This window comes from Amphibalanus amphitrite, unplaced genomic scaffold (genome assembly GCF_019059575.1).
Source record: "Amphibalanus amphitrite isolate SeventyFive unplaced genomic scaffold, NRLGWU_Aamphi_draft 000189F_arrow, whole genome shotgun sequence".
Classification (NCBI taxonomy): Eukaryota; Metazoa; Arthropoda; class Thecostraca; order Balanomorpha; family Balanidae; genus Amphibalanus; species Amphibalanus amphitrite.
This window is the reverse complement of record NW_024881684.1, coordinates 43,829-63,580: the sequence shown is the minus strand read 5'-3', so window position 1 is coordinate 63,580 and position 19,752 is coordinate 43,829. Positions and strand designations below refer to the sequence as shown.

The following is a 19,752-nucleotide window of genomic DNA, read 5'->3' as shown; positions in this document are numbered from 1 at the left end:
CTCATGTAGCCACCTGCTAGTACGAATCGGCGATCCGATCCGCGGTTACATGAGCAAAGCAAATTCGTATCACGATCGGATTCACCGCTAATGCGAATCAGGAGCGTACTACCGACTCATGTATCCACCTGCTAATACGAATCGGCGGTCCGAACAAAATCCGCTGAGAAACAGGCTTAGAAGCGAATAGGACCAAGATACGTATTACAGGAACTATTTCTTTGCAAAAAGAAACATTAAAATGCAAAATAATAGGTATTTTTTTCAATTTCTTCTTTTGAAATAATATTTAAAAAATATGTCGGTATATTGTCAAGTTTTCAACAATAATTATTGTGAAAACCAAATAGTAAATATCCACATAATTTCAGTTGAAACATTTTTCTGACAGCACTACAGACGAATCAAGAGAGGCAATTGCCCAATGAGTCAAAGCAGGACAACTTTATGTTCAACTTTTTTTTGTTAAGTTAATTGAGAATGATTTGAGCAGATTAAATGCAAAAAAGACATAAGATAATAAATTTTTAATTTAGTCACCTCTATTGCTACGGAAGTGCGCCACATTTGTATGCTATTTCGTTTGTAATGCGCATCGGGCCGAGAGCCAAACTAGATCCGTTTGACGTCACTGATACGAATTTGCTCATGTAGTCGGTGCACTGAATGCGTTCTTGGGGAGCTGATGCGAATTAGCGATAGTGCGTATTTGGAACGGATCGCTCATGTAACCGAAACGTCCGAGGCACACGATTCGGGCCGTATTTCACAAGAACTATTCTTTGCTGACTGGAAGCGTCAAAATGCAAAATACTAAGCATTTTTTTATTGGCTGCCTCGTAGAAAATAACATAAAAAAATGTTGGTATTTTGGTTTAGTCTTTGCATGTGAAATAAAATGAATGAAATATTTTGATAGATAATTTTTTCTGACCACCCTGCTGTCGCTGCATGGCGAATCAGTGCCCACTGACTTAAAACAAGAAAACTTTGTTTTCATTTTTTGATTTCATGTTAATTTTAAATGTTTTTGAGCCTATCAAATGATATAATTATTTAAAATTTAGCTCAGTCGTCCCGGTAAATGCCGCAACTGCGCCATGACTGTACGCTAATCCTATTCCGTTTGTGATGCGAATTACCGGCCGTCGAGGAGTCAGCCCGGGTGAGCCAAACAAGATCCGTTTGACGTAGATAAAACGAATTAGTCTCATGTAACCGGTGCCGTAGATCCGTTTGTGGGGAGCTGATGCGCATTAGCGTAGTGCGTATTTGGAACGGATCGCTCATGTAACCCCGGTAACTGTAAACAGTGTTTACTAATTTCCTAGTTATCCGCCCACTTTTCACTGCATTAAATTCGAGTAGACTTCAGTCTACTCGCATTATGTTTACTCGCATTGAGTAAACATAATGTTTAGTTTACATTGAGTAAACTCGACTTTTCACTAACAAAATGTGAGTAGACTTCACTTTTCACTAACAAAATGCGAGTATGTAGACTTCAAGTCTACTCGCATCTTGTTGGCGAAAAGTGGCCGGCTAACTAAGAAATCAGAGAACATTTTTACAGCGTACGGATAGATAAACCCACAGTATTACACACATCTACAGAGAGCCCTTAACAGCGCACTTGTCGGTTGCCGGGTGTATGGTACGAGCTGCGGCTCATGATGGAGGTGGCGCCCGAGCTGCGGCGCCGGCTCAGAGTCGCCGCCAATAGCGCTCCGCCCACAGGCGGCCATTGCAGCCGCGGCCTGTCTTCAGCAGCCGAAAGCGCTCATTCGCTGCACTCACAGCGCAATGAAGAGGCCATGTTTGTAGAGGCGCCAGGCGACCAGCAGCCACACGAGGGCGGCCCAGAGGCTGTTGAGCAGCGCGGCGGCGTGCGTGCCGGCTGGCGGCAGCACGGAGCGCAGCGACACCGGGAACAGGCCGCCCACCAGCTCGTGACCCAGGTACAGGACGATGGCGTTCAGCCCTGGCCGCAGACGGAGACGTCACACTGAGCGGCGTCACACTGAGGGGCGTCACACTGAGCGGCGTCACACTGAGGGGCGTCACACTCACACTGAAAGGCGTCACACTGAGCCGGTTCCCTCGTCTTTCAAAGTGACGTCCCGATTTTCCTAAACCACCGCATGCTGTATCAGATAACCCCACCTGTATCAAATAGCGTCATCTGGCGGCAGGTGCGGAGATATGTCAAACAACCTCTGATAGTACGTCCTCTGTATAGTCTCCCTTGAAAGTATCGCGACTCGGAGGAGAGGGCAACACTAGTCCCAGCCGCGGTTGAGCGGAAAAGTTTGAAGGCCACTGGTAGCACTGACCGGAGCCTGACACGCGGTGGCAGCCAGCGCGGCGGGACGAGGGGAGTGGTTGCGGAGGGATGGGGGGCGGTCACCGTGCGGTAACTTGTGATGGCAGTAAAGCATGGGTCAACGGAGGCCACCCTTTTCACAGAGGATTTGTTGAAATTTGTTTCATTAAAATGTTACGGTACAAACTCCAAATATAAGCGGACTTTGGGCTCAGATTGTTATTATGAGTAAAATATAAGACTTTTCGTAATTAAACGGTTGTTTCTCTATGCGGCGATCATTTATGAAGCACGCCATACTTAGTTATCAACAAGCGATATCATAATAGCTCCATTTCTGCCAGTATCGGGTCAATTGTAACATTTTTTGCCTGTTATCATCTGGTTCCAACACGTTTGCAGTTGGGGCATTCCACGATAGATCGTACCAGGCCCGTCACCCTCATCTCTCAGATTTTAATGAAAATCGGTCCTAGGGGTAATCATAGGCCCCAAAGACGCCTGGCAAAATATCAGACTTCTCAGATCAAAACTTTTTGAGTTATATTGCATTACATTTTTTAAACTTCGGTATGTAACGGTGAGTTTGATGGCCTATAACTCAAGAACGGGTTAAGCAACCAACAAAAAGTAAACAACACTAAGCTTGCGATGAATCAAAAATTAATATTACTATTTAAAAATTGCAAAGAAAAAATTTCATTATTGAACAAAAACCATAATCTTTTTTTCATTTGCCTCTAATGACTTTTGGGACCAAAATTTTTCACATTTTTATTCTTTCAAAATAAACTTCATGTCATTGCAAATCGACATGCAAAAAATTAAAAAGGTGTTCTTTCTATAAGTTCCTCATTTTCCCGCAAACAAAATGGGTTTCGGAGGGGTTGATACGACCCCAGCACGCCGTTTCGCTTCTAATAGAGCTAGAGCCTCGCGGAAAAAACAAGCGTGTGTGCCGTTACAAGTCGCAGCGATTGGTACCCGATTTTAAGGTCTCAGGTTAACCGGTAGCGTCTGAGGTCAGGTCACGTGACTGAAGTTACGGGTTCGGTTTTTAGTAAATAACTTCGTAAAAAATGGCCGCAGAACCGCGATTTTGGCATCATTGTGTTTGCCTAGCTCAGGTGCATCGAATGGTATACTTTTTGCTAGGGTGAGGTCAACTTAAGTAGTTGACCTCGGGTCAAGGTCAGGTCAGAGCCCCTCAGGTCACGGAGCTGGGCAAAGGGTATCATATGGCATATCATTCGATTCGGAAGGTCTTTCCGAGTCCATTGGTGGCTTTCCCGACCCTTTTGCTCCATTTGATCGGGAGTTATTGACGAAAAACTCGTACGACCCTAGTGACGTCATAAATGACGTCACGCAAGGTTAACAATGCAAAAGTAAAGCATTGAACTTTGCAAGGAGTGCATGAAATCACGATACCATGTACGTGGGATAGTTTTAGATCATTCTCGGCGCCAAAATAACAGTTTTTTATATTTCCCCATTGATTTATAACAGTGATGTCACGTGACCGACCTGACCTTATGTAACCTTGAAAAATTCCCAGATATACAAGTTGTGAGACCTCTGGAGGACACCATGTATGCGTCCTGTAGCTTTCATCTCGGACAGCTATGGTCATTGGCGTCCAAAACAATGTCAGAACCAAACAGCCTTTTTCACCCTCGCGCTTATAGGAAAGAGGGTTGGATGCATGGGTGTCGATTTGTATACCTTTGGGGGTGCTGCAGCACCCCCAATGCTCAAATGAGCACCCCCAATGGTTTTCCGGGCACCCCCAATGGTTTTGTCCCTCAATAACTCTGCTTGAGGAAAATAATTGTTCTGCAGTAGTTCACTACTAAAAATAAAACAATTACGCAACTTACAAGGCATGAAATAAAGATGTAAAGAAAAGAAAATTTAGATTTAAGAAGGGCGAAAAAAAACGTTAAGTTGCAAAGATGGTGTGGGTCCGTCGTACACGGGTGTCGGACCCTTAGAGCTGCTGGCGCGTACCCTTTACAAGCCGGCAGGGGGCTCCAGAGACCGGCGACGGGCCCTCAGAGGCCGGCAAAGGGTCATCAGAGGCCGGTGGTATGTACCTTCAGAAACCCTGTGGAGTAGGGATGACCGAGATTTTCGAATTTGCAATTTCAGTTCGGCTCGCCTTTTTTCCGATGTAAAATTGAATTTTAAGGTGAAATGTCATCTTACAGTTTTTTGATAAAAATACTCCTTTCGTAGTAAATTTGCACATTTATATTTAACCCTCGCCGGACCTATTGGTTTTCTATACGCGCCCCGGCTGAGAATGAGAGGTTGGTACGACCCCCATCGCCGTTTCGCCCCTAATTGAGCTAGAGTCTTGGGAAAAGAACGAGCGTGTGCGCCGTTACGAGACGCAGCGATTGGTACCCGATTTTAAGGCCTGATATTAACTGGTGACCTCTGAGGTCAGGTCAAGTGGCGCAAGATCGGTTCGGTTTTTGATGAATAACTTCGCTCAAAATGGTCGCAGAGCCGCGATTTTGTCAGCATTGTGTTTTGCTATATCAGGCGCGTCGAATGGTATACTTTTTGTTCGGGTGAGAGCAAGTTAAGGTGTTGACCTCGGGTCAAGGTCAGGTCAGGTCCCTTTAGGTCACGACCTTGAACAAAAGAGGTTATCCTGCATATCATTCGATTCGGCAGGTCTTCCTGAGTCCATTCGTGATTTTTGCGACTCGCTAACTCAATTTGATCGGGAGTTATTGACGAGGAACTCATTCACTTCAGGTATTTGATACGCCCTTTATTAGGCTCATCACAAAGCAGGATGGAATGAGGGCAGTTGGTGATATTACACAGTTTGATCAGTATTTGCATAACCTTTTCCTCCCAGTTTGTTTCGCCCTTCCTAGAGCAACTTCTTCGACTCTTCTCCAAAGCTTCTCCACTTTCACCGTGAGACTCTTCTCGATGATCACTGGACTGGAGGGCTGAATCTTGCATAATTGGATTTCAGTCACTGCGCCAGGATAAGCGGAACCAGCTCCTTCACAATCTCTCTCTCTCTCTCTCTCTCTCTCTCTCTCTCTCTCTCTCTCTCTCTCTCTCTCTCTCTCTCTCTCTCTCCCTCTCTCTCTCTCTCTCTCTCTCTCACCGATCTTCTTTCTCGCCCTTTCTTTGTCGATCATCAGCTGTTCCTGAATCAAAATTCCTGTTTGCAACACAGCCCTTTCGGCTGGTACCTACTTCATTCTGGTTGAACTTTCTACGATTTCCGACCAAATCCCTTATCTTGCCGCCAGATGCCTTCCTGATGGTTTGTTTGGCCTAAGCATCCATCTACGTTTAGCTTTGGGCTATCTAACTACTTGAATTATTGGCCCTGATGGAATATAAAAAGGCATCAGAAATCGCCGAACTCTATCACTGGACTCGGATGAATGGAAACCACCAAATCGCTAAACCTACTGATCTCATTGACTTGTTTAATGTTTAATTGTTCAGCTATATTCCTTCAGTGCACTTCAATGGTGATTGTTGGTAGACTATTGCAAACAAATTTGAATGAAATTGATTTGAATGATTTGTATCAGCTGAGAAGTCAATTGTATATTTTGATAGAGTTCTTTCAACATATTTGGGTACTGACCTTAACACCAGCATTGACATGTGCCTTTTCACTACATGTTACTAGTAGGAAAAATTATTCAACGCCCAAGGGCATAGTTATAAGCTTGCATCCAACGAATTGACATCTTTTATGTGCACCTGTAACGATATGATGAACAACTAATCAGTGCCGTTGTATTGTTCCTGCCGAGGGAGAGGCTTTAGTCGCCAATGCCTCTGGCAATATTCAGCAATTCTGGAAGAGTTTAAATTGCTCTGAAGAGCAGCTTCACCTGTTTCGTAGGTTTTTGCAGCCACCGGTATTCCATCCAACCTGATTGTTTGGACTCGTACGCCGTATGATGAGGTTTCGAAGCAAAAGACCATTCATCGATAAGAAAGAGGAGGTACGGAACTGATGTTGCAAATATCGGACTAACTTCTGGAAACAGTTCCCATAAAACTGCATTTTTACTACGGAAGATGTATCCTGATCAATTTTTGTCCCATGTAAGACCCTATCTAAAATTAAATTTTACATAGGAAAAAGAGTGAGCCGAAGCCGAACTATGAAATTCGTCCGATTCGAACTAATCTCGGTCAGCCCTACTGTGGAGTCATCTTTAGAGACCGGAACGGGCTCAGGCGCTGATGGGGCCCTCAGAATCGCCGGTGTGGGGCCTTCAAATGTCACCGGTGGCAGGGTGGCCGTCACATGCGCACTTGTGGGGCCTTCAGAAGCTACGATGTTGGGCCCTCAGAGCCGCCGATATAGGGCCTTAAGAGGCACTAGTGTGGGGCCCTCAGATATGGCAATGTGGGGCCCTCGGACTGGAGGCGCCGGTGTGGGGGCTCTCAGAGACATTGGTTTAGGGCCATCACAGGCGCGCGTTGGGCCCTCAGAACTGCTGTTACGGAACGGATCCTTCATAGGCCGACAAGAAGATATCAAGAGGTCACCGGTGCCTTCAGGAGCCTTGTGGGGTTCTCAGAGACTGGCATGGTGCGCTCAGACGCCGCTGGGACCCTCCGTGTCACCTGTGTGGGGCCGTCAGGGTCGCTGGTAACTGTCAAGGGCCCTCAGAACCGCCCATGTAGGGTTTTTAAAGGCATTGGTATAGGGCCTCAGAGTTAGGGGTGTGGGGCCCTCAGAGACGCCGGTGTGGCGCTCAGGGGCGCCGGTGAGGGCCCTCACAGTCGCCGTTATAGGGGCCCTCAGAGAAATGGGTGTGGGGCCATTACAGGCGGGTGTGCAGCTCCTAGAGCTGGCCCCCTAGAGGCCGGTTAAGACCCCCAGAGGCCGGCAAGTGGCCCTCAGAGGCTGGCTTGGGGCCCTTATGGAGATCTTAATGTTAGTACTTTTGGGCCCATGAGGTGTTCTTACGAGCCCTGTGGGGCCCTTCTGAGTCCAAATATAGCCAACGTGGACCCTCAGTGGCCAATTGGCGCCGCAGTGCCCCTCAGGCCCGAATAATCCGATGGGCCCCTGAACCTGATGGGGCGGGGGGGGGGGGGGCTCACGGGCCCACCTGGCTACGCCACTGAGGAAAATCGTAAACCCATAAATATCGAATTGCAATCACCTGTTATTTTTTCAGCGATTATTGTGATCGTCTGATAAACGCCAGAGCCTCGTAGCTATACCGTTGCCTCCCGCGCAATGTCCGCCCCTGCGGATCGCAGGGGCTGCTGCACCGGTGCTAATCGCGGTCATCGGTTTCTGTCACCTTATTACAGAGGTGTCGGGGCTGCTGCCGAGCTGCCGGCAAAAGTACGCGTTTTTTTCGGAAAGATGTTTATGTAATGAGGTAGCCAAGTACTAGGACGAGCAGAATGATTTTGAAGAACGTTCAACCTTTGGGAAATATTAGTGGAAATCCCGGGATTATCAGTACCTTATGGGGATACACAACCATGCCTTGTAGGTACGGTTGTGCCCCATGGTAAAGCTACAATCTTTCACCCGGTGCAGGGGTTGAGCACCCCCAACCATTTTGAAAAATCGACACCCCTACTTGGATGAACCCTCTTTTCACTTTTTTCAGATGACTCAGACTTAAATTGAAATTTCAGTAACCCGTGATGTCACTAGGCAGCTTTACCACGCCATTTGTAAGCTCCCCTCCCGAAATCACTATTCGAAACCGTTATCGTGGCGTAAAATAAATACATTTATAGAAAGAACACCTTCCTAATTTTTTGCATACTTCTTAACAATGAGCCAAATGTTTTTTTTAAGAAATAAAAATTCAAAAAAAAATTTGGTCCAAAAGTCCAAAAAATACAAATGAAAGAAAACTCGATATGTCATATATCAAAAATAGCGTATTTTTCGAAATTTCAAAAATACATATTAATCTCTGCTTCATTGCATGTTCAATGTTATATAACATTTGGCATTTGAATAATCCGTCTTAGAGTTACAGCCCGCCAAACTTAGCGCTGCAAAGCAAGATCGAAAAAATGTTATACACCATAACTAAAAAAATACTTATCTGATAAGCCTGAAATTGTTACAGGTGGACTCAGAGCCCCTGATTACCCCTGAGACCAATTCTCGTCAAATTCCGAGAGATGAGGGTGTCAAATTGGAAAAAAGTGGTACGATCTATCGTGGAATGCCCCAGTTGTAAAGCTCTTTCTTTTATTTTGATAAACTATGATGTTTTGTCGTTTAAATGCAGTACAAACATTTCCGTAATTACATCTTTTTCGGGTTAAAATGGGGCCCCACCCAACCCTCGAAAATTCAATACGAGTGATACGACAAATGAGTGCAGACGTCCGACTTGGCGTGAAAATTTCACCTTCGTAGCCCTCACCGTTCTCGAGCTATAGCGTGTTTTTGCCAATTCTAATGTTAACCCGCGCCGGGCCGGTGCTCTGAGATTCCGCGCCGGGCCGGGGGAGGGGGGTGTCTGAACATCCCCCCCCCCTTCTAACTCGGCTCTTGGGCCACGTAGCGACACGCGGTAAGCGGCAATCGAAAGAACGTCCAAAATAAGGACGAAAACACTTCGGTCATTTTTTGGGTCAGGTCAAAGGTCAGGTCACCAGAGGTCACGAAAGGTCAAATGTCCACTTTTTCAACATTTTGGAAACTGCCAACGGCTATCTCGGGAACCGATAGAGCTACAGCGCCGCAGAAAAGCGCATTCGATAGCCCTTTTACAGACCTTTCTGAACAATGTCCTCAGATCTGACCTCAGGTCAACGGTTTAGCCTCCAGAGGGCAAAAACTCCGAGAATAGCCGTTTTTATGAAGAGTATTTTTTCGGCAATAACTGGACTCTCTCGTCGAGACGCGTCGAGTGAACTATAATTTGACCTTGAAAGGTCAACTTGAAATTTGACCTCAGGTCAAGGTCATGACCTGATCGGAAAAGGTCATGTTGCATATCAGTCGATCCGCAACGTCGAGCCGAACACATCTAAGGCGTTTTCATCGCTCTAGCACGCCTCTATCAGAAGTTATTAGCGAAAAACTATTAGATTCTGTTCGTGACCTGAGATGACCTCGGGGACATAACGAGGGGTCACAGCTGCCATTTTCCGGTTCAGTGTGTCAATTTTACCTACATCTCGATGTTTGAGAGTGCTCAGAACAGCGTTCGTGAAAAAAGACGCTTTTCAATTTTCTCCCATTGACATAATGGAGAGGCCGCAAAATTGACCTGACCTTAGGTTACCGATATCAAAATTCCGAGATATAAATTTTATAGATAATGTTTCCTCTTATCAATCGCTGAAAGTTTCAAGGCAATCGTTCAGTCGGTGTAGCTATGACGAACATTCTTATTTTTTCTGAGGTGAGGTCACTTGGCGTGACCTGGTGACCTGACCTAAAGTGACCTGGGTCTGAAATTTTCACAACATGTGCGGAAAAGATGCACGAACAGGTGTGCCAAAAACGGCGGCGCTCCGCCGCCGTTTTTGAGATATCTGCGGAAAACCGCAGGGGGGGGGGGGTGTTCAAACACCCCCGGCCCGGCGCGGGTTAACCCTACGGGCACGCGAGCACGCGCCAAGGGCACATCCCCGGCCGCACCATGTCCAAATGTTAGTACGACCTACGTGTAAAGGTGACCAACATTTCTGTAAAATTTAACCCTCGCCCCGTTGGGGGGAGCCAATTTGGCCCCCCCTGTGGTTTTTCCTAAATGGCAAGAAAACGGCGGCGCGCAGCGCCGCCAAATTTTCAGTACCTTCCCGGGCATCAATTTGACACCTTCACACCACATTTCAAGTCTTAGGTCACCTTAGGTCAGGAGTTATTGAGGTCAAACTAAGGTCATGTTCGAGCAAAAATGAGCAAAAAACATGCAATCTTGAAACGCTCACCAAATCTACAGTTACCAAGCAATTTCAAAGTTCTTTATATGGTCTAGTAGACAAAAAGCGGCGCTACAAAACTGCTACCTCGGATTTTCAAAATTTTGGGTTTTTGACCCCTAAATTAAAGAAAATACTTTTTTTTAGAAAAACTAAAAAAAATCCAAAAAATCCGAATTTCGAAAAAAACCGGAATACATGTGATAGTCCTTGCACTGTTCTATATACACACCAAATTTCAGATCGATATCTCGTTTTTTGGCCAAGTTATAGCGAAAAAAACTGTTCAAAAATGATGACGTCAAATTTTTGAACTCAATTTTTAGCGATTCTAGATCACGTAGGGTAAACCAAAGACCACCATTGAACTCCCCGTGACAAGCTGCATCGAATCGATACCCATTTTATGCAAAAATATCAACTTTGAAATTTGACCTAATTTGACCTGACCTTGACCTGACCTTGACCAAAACGTGACCTAAGCTGGCCCCAAAGGCTGCCTGACCACATAATCGCATTTGTCATGTAAAATGGACCATAAAACATGTATTACACGGCACTTTCATATTGTGACCCCCAGTGACCTGACCTCTGTGACCTGACCTGGTATCAGTGACCTCAAATAGCAAAATATGTGTTTGAAGAACATTTCCCCATCGATGATTTTCAACGAAATGCATTTTACTCGATTTTACAACGCATTTCTTGAAACGCCTGTAAACGGTGAAAATTCGACCTTTGACCTGACCTGTGACGTCATCAGTTTGACCTAGGTCAATAAAATTGGGTCACAAGGTAGTTCCCTGATAGGGCAATCCAACACCGTTTGCTGCTTGTCGCTAGGTTGCGTGGTTCTCGAGATCTTAGGGGGGCCAAATTGCCCCCCCCCCCCCAACAGGGCGCGTTGCTCGGCAGAGCCCAACGGGGCGCGGGTTAAAACAAAGGCGGCTAGCTGTAGGGCTCGCACGCTGACAAAAAGCTTATATATCATATGCGCCCCATAAATACTTTTTATTTACACTGTTCAGTGATCCATCCATCCAAGCATGTACCGCCGCTTGTCATAAATTTACTTAGTTCACGTCCCAATTAGATCCGTTCAACTGAAGTGTGGATACTCTATTGAGCCTGACTCTGGAAGTTTCTGTTTCTTCTTCTTTGTTATAAAATAAAAACCGTTTGAAATTTATGCTTAATTTTTGATCAGGCGATTCACTGCTCGATTCCACACCTTCCTGAGCAAAAATATCTCATAAAAATCAAACGGTCTTCATTTTATAGCGATTATAAATACTGTCTCAAATAGCCCCACTGTCTCAAATAGCCCCACTTTACGGTACAGAAAAAATGTTTCAACATAAAAGATGTAGAATTTAGAGGGCTACAAAACTGCTATCTCGGATTTTTGAAATTTTTGGATTTTGCCCCAAAAATAAAAAAATAGATTTTTTAATATAATAGCCGAGAAATCAAAAAAAAAATGGATTTCGAAAAACCGGAAGATATGTGATAATCCCTACCGCCCTCTATCTACATACCAGATTTTAGATCGATACCTCTTTTTTTTTGGCCAAGTTATAGCGAAAAAACTGTTCAAAATTGATGACGTCAAATTTTCAAACTCAATTTTTAGCAATTCTAGACCTCATAGCGCACAACAAAGACCACCATTAGACTCCCCGTGACGAGCTGCAGCGAATCAATACCCATTTTATGCAAAAATATCAACTTTGAAATTTGACCTTTTTGACCTGACCTCCACCAGAAAGTGACATAAACCGTACCTGATTGTCTTATAACCAACATCATTGAGTTGGAAATGAAAAAATGGCCATAAAACATGCATCGCACCACCTTAGTAAAGTTGGGTTCATGTGGTGTGACCTTTGGTGACCTGACCTGTGACCTGACCTGGTATGACCAGTGACCTCTAATAGCAACATATGTACTAGACAACTGACGCCCTATCGCTGATTTTCGACAAAATGCGTTTTACTCGGTGTTATAGCGCTTTCCCTAGAAGCCCCGTGAACGGTGAAACATTTTATCTTTGACCTGACCTGTGACGTCATCGGTGACCCCAAGGTCAATGAAATTTGGTTTCCTTCGACAAATTTGACAGGGCTATCGAACGCCGCTTGAATTTTCCGGATCCGTCCAGTAGTTTCGGAGATACGGGGGGGGGGAATGCCCCCCCCCCCACTGCGCGGAAGGTGGCCGGGAGGCCCACCGCCTGCCGGGTTAAGCCCATGGGAAAATATTCAATTCGGAAAATACTGAAGATTTCCGCTTCGTTCTATCACTTTTGTGCTTTGAAACATCAGTACATAACATTATGTCACTTGATGCTTCTTTGTTTGGTGTACTTATCCATGGGTCAGGTCAAATGAGGTCAACAGGGGTCAAATGACGTTTGTGCCAATAACTTGTCCAGGGTTGGATAAAAGCCGGCTTAAATTGAATTTATGCCAGCCAGTGGTTTAAACCGGTTTAAACCGGTTTAAACCGGCTTAAATTAATGAAAACCACCTTCAGTTAAAACATCTACTATAACTTATCTTGTGGGTCAGTGTACTCGTTGGTGACTGTGCAGGAAGTCAATGCCGTGTCATTTGGTATTATGTCAACATTTTGGCATGTGATTATGTTGATAATCTGGTCAGTAGGTAATTAAGCTAAGAAACAAAGTAGGTATAAGGCATAAGCACATTCTAATCTTAACATTCGGTTTACGAGTTGAAAGTCTCACTTTATTTTACATATAAAATGTATTCTGACCAATCTTCTGGGGACTGGGCCAGTAACACTAGAAAAAATTATTTATCATGGTATCACCCATTCTGTGATTTTTTGTTAATTGCACAGCAAACCATTGTAACAACTCATCATTTATAAATCTTCTTGAATGTTCCTATGGTTTCTGTTTTCTTCAGGTACTAGGTAGTGCATGTTGTTTTCTTGGTATAACAGTGTCCCTAACTAATCACACTTATTATTGTTTTTTTTTTTACATGAACTTCGGAGCCTATAATGGTGGCCGTGCTGCCAATTCCTATGTTTAGTGTCACTGACTGCTTCAGCAATAGACAGTTCCCTAGTAAATAGGCAATGTTCTGTATGATAGTTCTTAGGGCCTTACCATTCACTGATCCTTGCACCATGCATTTGGCATTAGGTCATGTTTGCTACAGCTTCTCATAAAATTGAAATTGGGTTCTTTATTGAAGCTGTCTCCAAGACTTTTCATTCCATGAACCACCTATGCAAATCAAAATAAACATTGGATGCAGGGTGATACAGATCAATCTACTATTATAAATCTTAAAAAGTCCGCCGCCGCCCACGCCGCCGCCGTCGGGGTTACTCCCTAAAAGGCTTATTGCGGCGCCGTCGATTGACGCAGGAGGGTGAAATTTTCACGACTCGTGGGTCACGTAATAAAACAGGTCGTATTAAATTTTGGGCACGATTCGGCCGGGGGTGCGCCCGTGGCGCGTGCTCATGTGCGCCATAGGGTTAACATTAAAAACGGCAAAAACAGGCTATTGCTCGGGAACGGTAAGGGCTACGGGGCTGAAGTTTTCACGCAAAGTCGAGCGCGTGAACTCATTTGTCGTATTAAATTTTCGAGGGGGTGGGTTCAGCGGTGTGCACGTGGTGGGGCCGCGACCGGCGCCGAGCAGAAGGCACGTGCTTTAGGCTCAGCAAAGGCTCAGTTTCTTCGCTTGCAAAACTGAGCGAAATCAGAGCCGGGAGGTCGTTGACCTTTGGCAATGAATACCGACGCCGGGCACCGCTCGCCAAGATGATTCGCCAGTAAATACAATTAATTTGTTCTTGCAATATCTCAGCCGTTTCTAGGCCGATTTAGCTGAAACTTGGACTGTCGGTGGTAGTGTAGTGTAGGGTAGGGTAGGGTAGGGTAGGGTAGGGTAGGGTAGGGTAGGGTAGGGGATTGTAGGGTAGGGTAGGGTAGGGTAGGGTAGGGTAAGGTAGTGTAGGGGTAGGGTAGGGTAGGGTAGGGTAGGGTAGGGTAGGATAGGGTAGGGTTGGGTAGGGGTAGGGTAGGGGTAGGGTAGGGTAGGGTAGGGGTAGGGTAGGGTAGGGGATTGTAGGGTAGCGTAGGGTAGGGTAGAGTAGGGTAGGGTAGGGGTAGGGTAGGGTAGTGTAGGGGTAGGGTAGGGTAGTGTAGGGGTAGGGTAGGGTAGTGTAGGGGTAGGGTAGTGTAGGGTAGGGTAGGGTAGGGTAGGTTAGGGTAGGGTAGGGTAGGGTAGGGTAGGGTAGGTTAGGGTAGGGTAGTGTAGGGGTAGGGGTAGGGTAGTTTAGGTTAGAGTAGGGTAGGGTAGGGTAGGGTAGTGTAGAGGTAGGGTAGGGTAGGGTATGGTAGGATAGTGTAGGGGTAGGGAAGGGTAGGGTAGGGTAGTGTAGGGTAGGTTAGGGTAGGGTAGGGTAGGTTAGTGTAGGAGTAGGGTAGGGTAGGGTAGGGTAGGGTAGGGTAGGGTAGGGTAGGGTAGGGGTAGGGTAGGGTAGGGTAGGGTAGGGTAGGGTAGGGTAGGGTAGGGTAGGGTAGGGTAGGGTAGGGTAGGGTAGGGGTAGGGTTAAGTTCAAAAAGTGCCTAACATACAAAACACTTGAACACCCCGCACCTATCACCAACCCTTACAGTTTAATTAAAAACAGCTACCCAAATCTATCCAAATAATACATCTAAAAATACAAGTCAATCACCCAAACTAATGCACCCGTATCATAACATAAATCAAAACATACAGTTATCGCGTAAACCTGTACCTCTAGTCTACTATTTATAAATCTTAAAAAGTCCGCCGCCGGTTACTCCCAAAAAGGCTTATTGCGGCGCCGTCGATTCATGCAGGAGGGTGAAATTTTCACGACACGTGGGTCACGTCATTCAACAGGTCGTATTAAATTTTGGGCACGATGCGGCTGGGGGTGCGCCCGTGGCGCGTGCTCATGTGCGCCATAGGGTTAGCATTAGAATCGGCAAAAACAGGCTATAGCTCGGGAACGGTAAGGGCTACGGGGGTGAAATTTTCACGCCAAGTCGATCGCGTGCACTTATTTGTCGTATTAAATTTTCGACGGTGTGGGTTCAGCGGTGTGCACGTGGTGGGGCCGCGGTCGGCGCCGAGCAAAACGCTCGTGCTTTAGGCTCAGTTGTTCGCTTAAAAACCTGAGTGAAAATAATCAGACAACGAAGGCCGACACAAGGCACCGCTCGCCAAGGGGATTCGCCAGTAAATACAATAAATTTGTTTTTTTTGCAATATCTCAGCCGTTTCTGGGCCGATTTAGCTGAAACTTGGATTGTCGGTGGCAGTGTAGGGTAGGGTAGGGTAGGGTAGTGTAGGGGTAGGGTAGGGTAGGGTAGGGTAGGGTAGGGTAGGGTAGGGAAGGGTAGGGTAGGGTAGGGTAGGGTAGGGTAGGGTAGGGTAGGGTAGGGTAGGGGATTGTAGGGTAGGGTAGGGTAGGGTAGGGGATTGTAGGGTAGGGTAGGGTAGGGTAGAGTAGGGTAGGGTAGGGTAGTGTAGGGTAGTGTAGGGGTAGGGTAGGGGTAGGGTAGGGTAGTGTAAGGTTAGGGTAGGGTAGGTTAGGGTAGTGTAGGGTAGGGTAGGGTATGGTAGGGTAGGGGATTGTAGGGTAGGATAGGGTAGGATAGGGTAGGGTAGGGGATTGTAGGGTAGCGTAGGGTAGGGTAGAGTAGGGTAAGTTAGGGGTAGGGTAGAATAGTGTAGGGGTAGGGTAGTGTAGGGGTAGGGTAGGGTAGTGTAGGGGTAGGGTAGGGTAGTGTAGGGGTATGGTAGGGTAGGGTAGGGTAGGGGATTGTAGGGTAGGGTAGGGTAGGGGATTGTAGGGTAGGGTAGGGTAGGGTAGGGTAGGGTAGGGTGGTGTAGGGGTAGGGTAGGGTAGGGTATGGTAGGGTAGGGTATGGTAGGGTAGTGTAGGGGTAGGGTAGGGTAGGGTAGGGTAGTGTAGGGTAGGTTAGGATAGGGTAGGGTAGTGTAGGGGTAGGGTAGGGTAGGGTAGGGTAGGGGTAGTGTAGGGTAGGGTAGGGTAGGAGTAGGGTAGGGTAGGGTAGGGTTGGGGTAGGGTAGGGGTAGGGTTGAGCTCAAAAAGGGCCCAACATACAAAATACTTGAACACCCCGCAACTATCACCAACCCTTACAGTTTAATTAAAAACAGCTACCCAAATCTATCCAAATAATACATCTAAAAATACAAGTCAATCACCCAAACAAATGCACCCGTAACATAACATAAATCAAAACATACAGTTATCGCGTAAACCTGTACCTCTAGTCTATATTATAAATCCTAGAAAATCCGCCCACGCCGTCGGGGTTACTCCCTAAAAGGCTTATTATGGCGCCGTCGATTGACGCAGGAGGGTGAAATTTTCACGACTCGTGGGTCACGTCATTCAACAGGTCGTATTAGATTTTGGGCACGTTTCGGCCGGGGGTGCGCCCGTGGCGCGTGCTCATGTGCGCCATAGGGTTAACATTAAAAACGGCAAAAACAGGCTATTGCTCGGAAACGGTAAGGGCTACGGGGGTGAAATTTTCGCTGTAAGTCGGACGCGTGCAATAATTTGTCGTATTAAATTTTCGAGGGGGTGGGTTCAGCGGTGTGCACGTGGTGGGGCCGCGACCGGCGCCAAGCAGAAGGCACGTGCTTTAGGCTCAGTTTCTTCGTTTGCAAAACTGAGCGAACTCAGAGCCGGGAGGTCGTTGACCTTTGGCAACGAATACCGACGCCGGGCACCGCTCGCCAAGAGGATTCGCCAGTAAATACAATTAATTTGTTCTTGCAATATCTCAGCCGTTTCTGGGCCGATTTAGCTGAAACTTGAACTGTCGGTGGTAGTGTAGGGTAGTGTAGTGTAGGGTATAGGCCATAGGGTAGGGTAGGGTAGGGTAGGGTAGGGTAGGGTAGGGTAGGGTAGGGTACGGTACGGTAGGGTAGGGTACGGTAGGGTATGGTAGGGTAGGGTAGGGGATTGTAGGGTAGGGTAAGGTAGGGTAGGGGATTGTAGGGTAGGGTAGGGTAGGGTAGGGGATTGTAGGGTAGGGTAGGGTAGAGTAGGGTAGTGTAGGGATAGGGGTAGGGTAGGGTAGGGTAGGGAAGGATAGTGTAAGGTTAGGGTAGGGTAGTGTAGGGGTAGGGTAGGGTTAGTGTAGGGGTAGGGTAGGGTAGGGTAGGGGATTGTAGGGTAGCGTAGGGTAGGGTAGAGTAGGGTAGGGTAGGGTAGGGGTAGGGTAGGGTAGGGTAGTGTAGGGGTAGGGTAGGGTAGTGTAGGGGTAGGGTAGGGTTAGTGTAGGGGTAGGGTAGGGTAGGGTGGGGTAGGGTAAGGTAGGGTAGGGGATTGTAGGGTAGGGTAGGGGATTGTAGGGTAGGGTTGGGTAGGGTAGGGTAGTGTAGGGTAGGTTAGGGTAGGGTAGGGTAGGGTAGTGTTGCGGTAGGGTAGGGGTAGGGTAGGGTAGGGTAGGGGTAGGGTAGGGTAGGGTAGTGTAGGGTAGGTTAGTGTAGGGTAGGGTAGGGTAGGGGTAGGGTTAAGTTCAAAATGGGCCTAACATACAAAACACTTGAACACCCCGCACCTATCACCAACCCTTACAGTTTAATTAAAAACAGCTACCCAAATCTATCCAAATAATACATCTAAAAATACAAGTCAATCACCCAAACTAATGCACCCGTAACATAACATAAATCAAAACATACAGTTATCGCGTAAACCTGTACCTCTAGTCTACTATTATAAATCTTAAAAAGTCCGCCGCCGTCGGGGTTACGCCGGCGGCGTGACGCCCACAAACGGCTATTTTGGCGCCGTCGATTGACGCAGGACGGTGAAATTTTGACGACTCGTGGGTCACGTAATAAAACAGGTTGTATTAATTTTTGGGCACGATGCGGCCGGGGGTGCGCCCGTGGCGCGTGCTCATGTGCGCCATAGGGTTAGCATTAGAATCGGCAAAAACAGGCTATTGCTCGGAAACGGTAAGGGCTACGGGGGTGAAATTTTCGCTGTAAGTCGGACGCGTGCACTCATTTGTCGTATTAAATTTTCGAGGGTGTGGGTTCAGCGGTGTGCACGTGGTGGGGCCGCGACCGGTGCCGAGCAGAAGGCACGTGCTTTAGGCTCAGTTGTTCGCTTAAAAAACTTTGACAACGAAGGCCGACACAAGGCACCGCTCCCCAAGAGGATTCGCCAGTAAATACAATTAATTTGTTTTTGCAATATCTCAGCCGTTTCTGGGCCGATTTAGCTGAAACTAGGACTGTCGGTGGTAGTGTAGGGTAGGGTAGGGTAAGGTAAGGTAGGGTAGGGTAGGGTAGGGTAAGGTAAGGTAGGGTAGGGTAGGGTAGGGTAGGGTAGGGTATGGTAGGTAGGGTAGGGTAGGGTAGGGTAGGGTAGGGTAGTGTAGGGGTAGGGGTAGGGTAGGGTAGGGTAAGGGTAGGGTAGGGTAGGGTAGGGTAGGGTAGGGTTAGGGGTAGGGTAGGGTAGGGTAAGGGTAGGGTAGGGTAGGGTAGGGTAGGGTAAGGGTAGGGTAGGGTAGGGTAGTAGGGTAGGGTATGGTAGGGTAGGGTAGTAGGGTAGGGTAGGGTAAGGTAGGGTAGGGTAGGGTAGGGTACGGTACGGTAGGGTATGGTAGGGTAGGGTAGGGGATTGTAAGGTAGGGTAGGGTAGGGTAGGGTAGGGTAGGGTAGGGTAGGGTAAGGGATTGTAGGGTAGGGGATTGTAGGGTAGGGTAGGGTAGGGTAGGGCAGGGTAGGGTAGGGTAGTGTAGGAGTAGGGTAGAGTAGGGTAGGGGTAGGGTAGGGGTAGGGGTAGGGTAGTGTAAGGGTAGGGTAGGGTAGGGTAGGGTAGGGGTAGGGTAAGGTAGGGTAGGGTAGTGTAAGGGTAGGGTAGGGTAGTGTAAGGGTAGGGTAGGGTATGGTAGGGTAGGGTAGGGTAGGGTAGGGTAGGGGTAGGGTAGGGGTAGGGGTAGGGTAGTGTAAGGGTAGGGTAGGGTAGGGTAGGGTAGGGTAGGGGTAGGGTAAGGTAGGGTAGGGTAGTGTAAGGGTAGGGTAGGGTAGTGTAAGGGTAGGGTAGGGTAGGGTAGGGTAGGGTAGGGGTAGGGTAGGGTAGGGTAGGGTAGGGTTGAATTGAGTAACATCCTAACTTACTGTAATAGAATTTAAACAACCGAACACCAGTAGCGCCCAAAAGTCTCTCGTTTATTCACAAAATTCTCCAAACAAATTTGTACGTACAATTATTTCCGCGTGGAATAATTTCACGCACTTCAATAATCATACCACTTCTGACACACGCCCCTCTGATCTTCAAGATCACTAAAACGCACACAAACAAAATATCAAAAACGTTATCTTCGGTCATAAAACCGCGGCCAAGCTAGGCACCATCGTCGGTCACAAAACCGGGCACCATAATTGGTAACCAAACCGTGCACCTTAATCGGTCAACAAACCGGA

At 47.0% G+C, this 19,752-nt stretch overlaps 1 protein-coding gene across 1 annotated transcript in view; it reads right to left on the bottom strand.

Annotated features, from left to right (window-relative positions):
- The window catches only part of LOC122384414 (heparan-alpha-glucosaminide N-acetyltransferase-like), a 49,754-nt gene that overhangs the window by 6,756 nt on the left and 23,246 nt on the right, over nt 1-19,752 (bottom strand). Inside the window, exon 8 of the mRNA XM_043371800.1 lies at nt 1,304-1,981. Coding sequence (XP_043227735.1) covers nt 1,794-1,981 — 188 coding nt within the window. The 3' untranslated portion in view covers nt 1,304-1,793. The remainder of the gene's footprint in view (nt 1-1,303; nt 1,982-19,752) is intronic.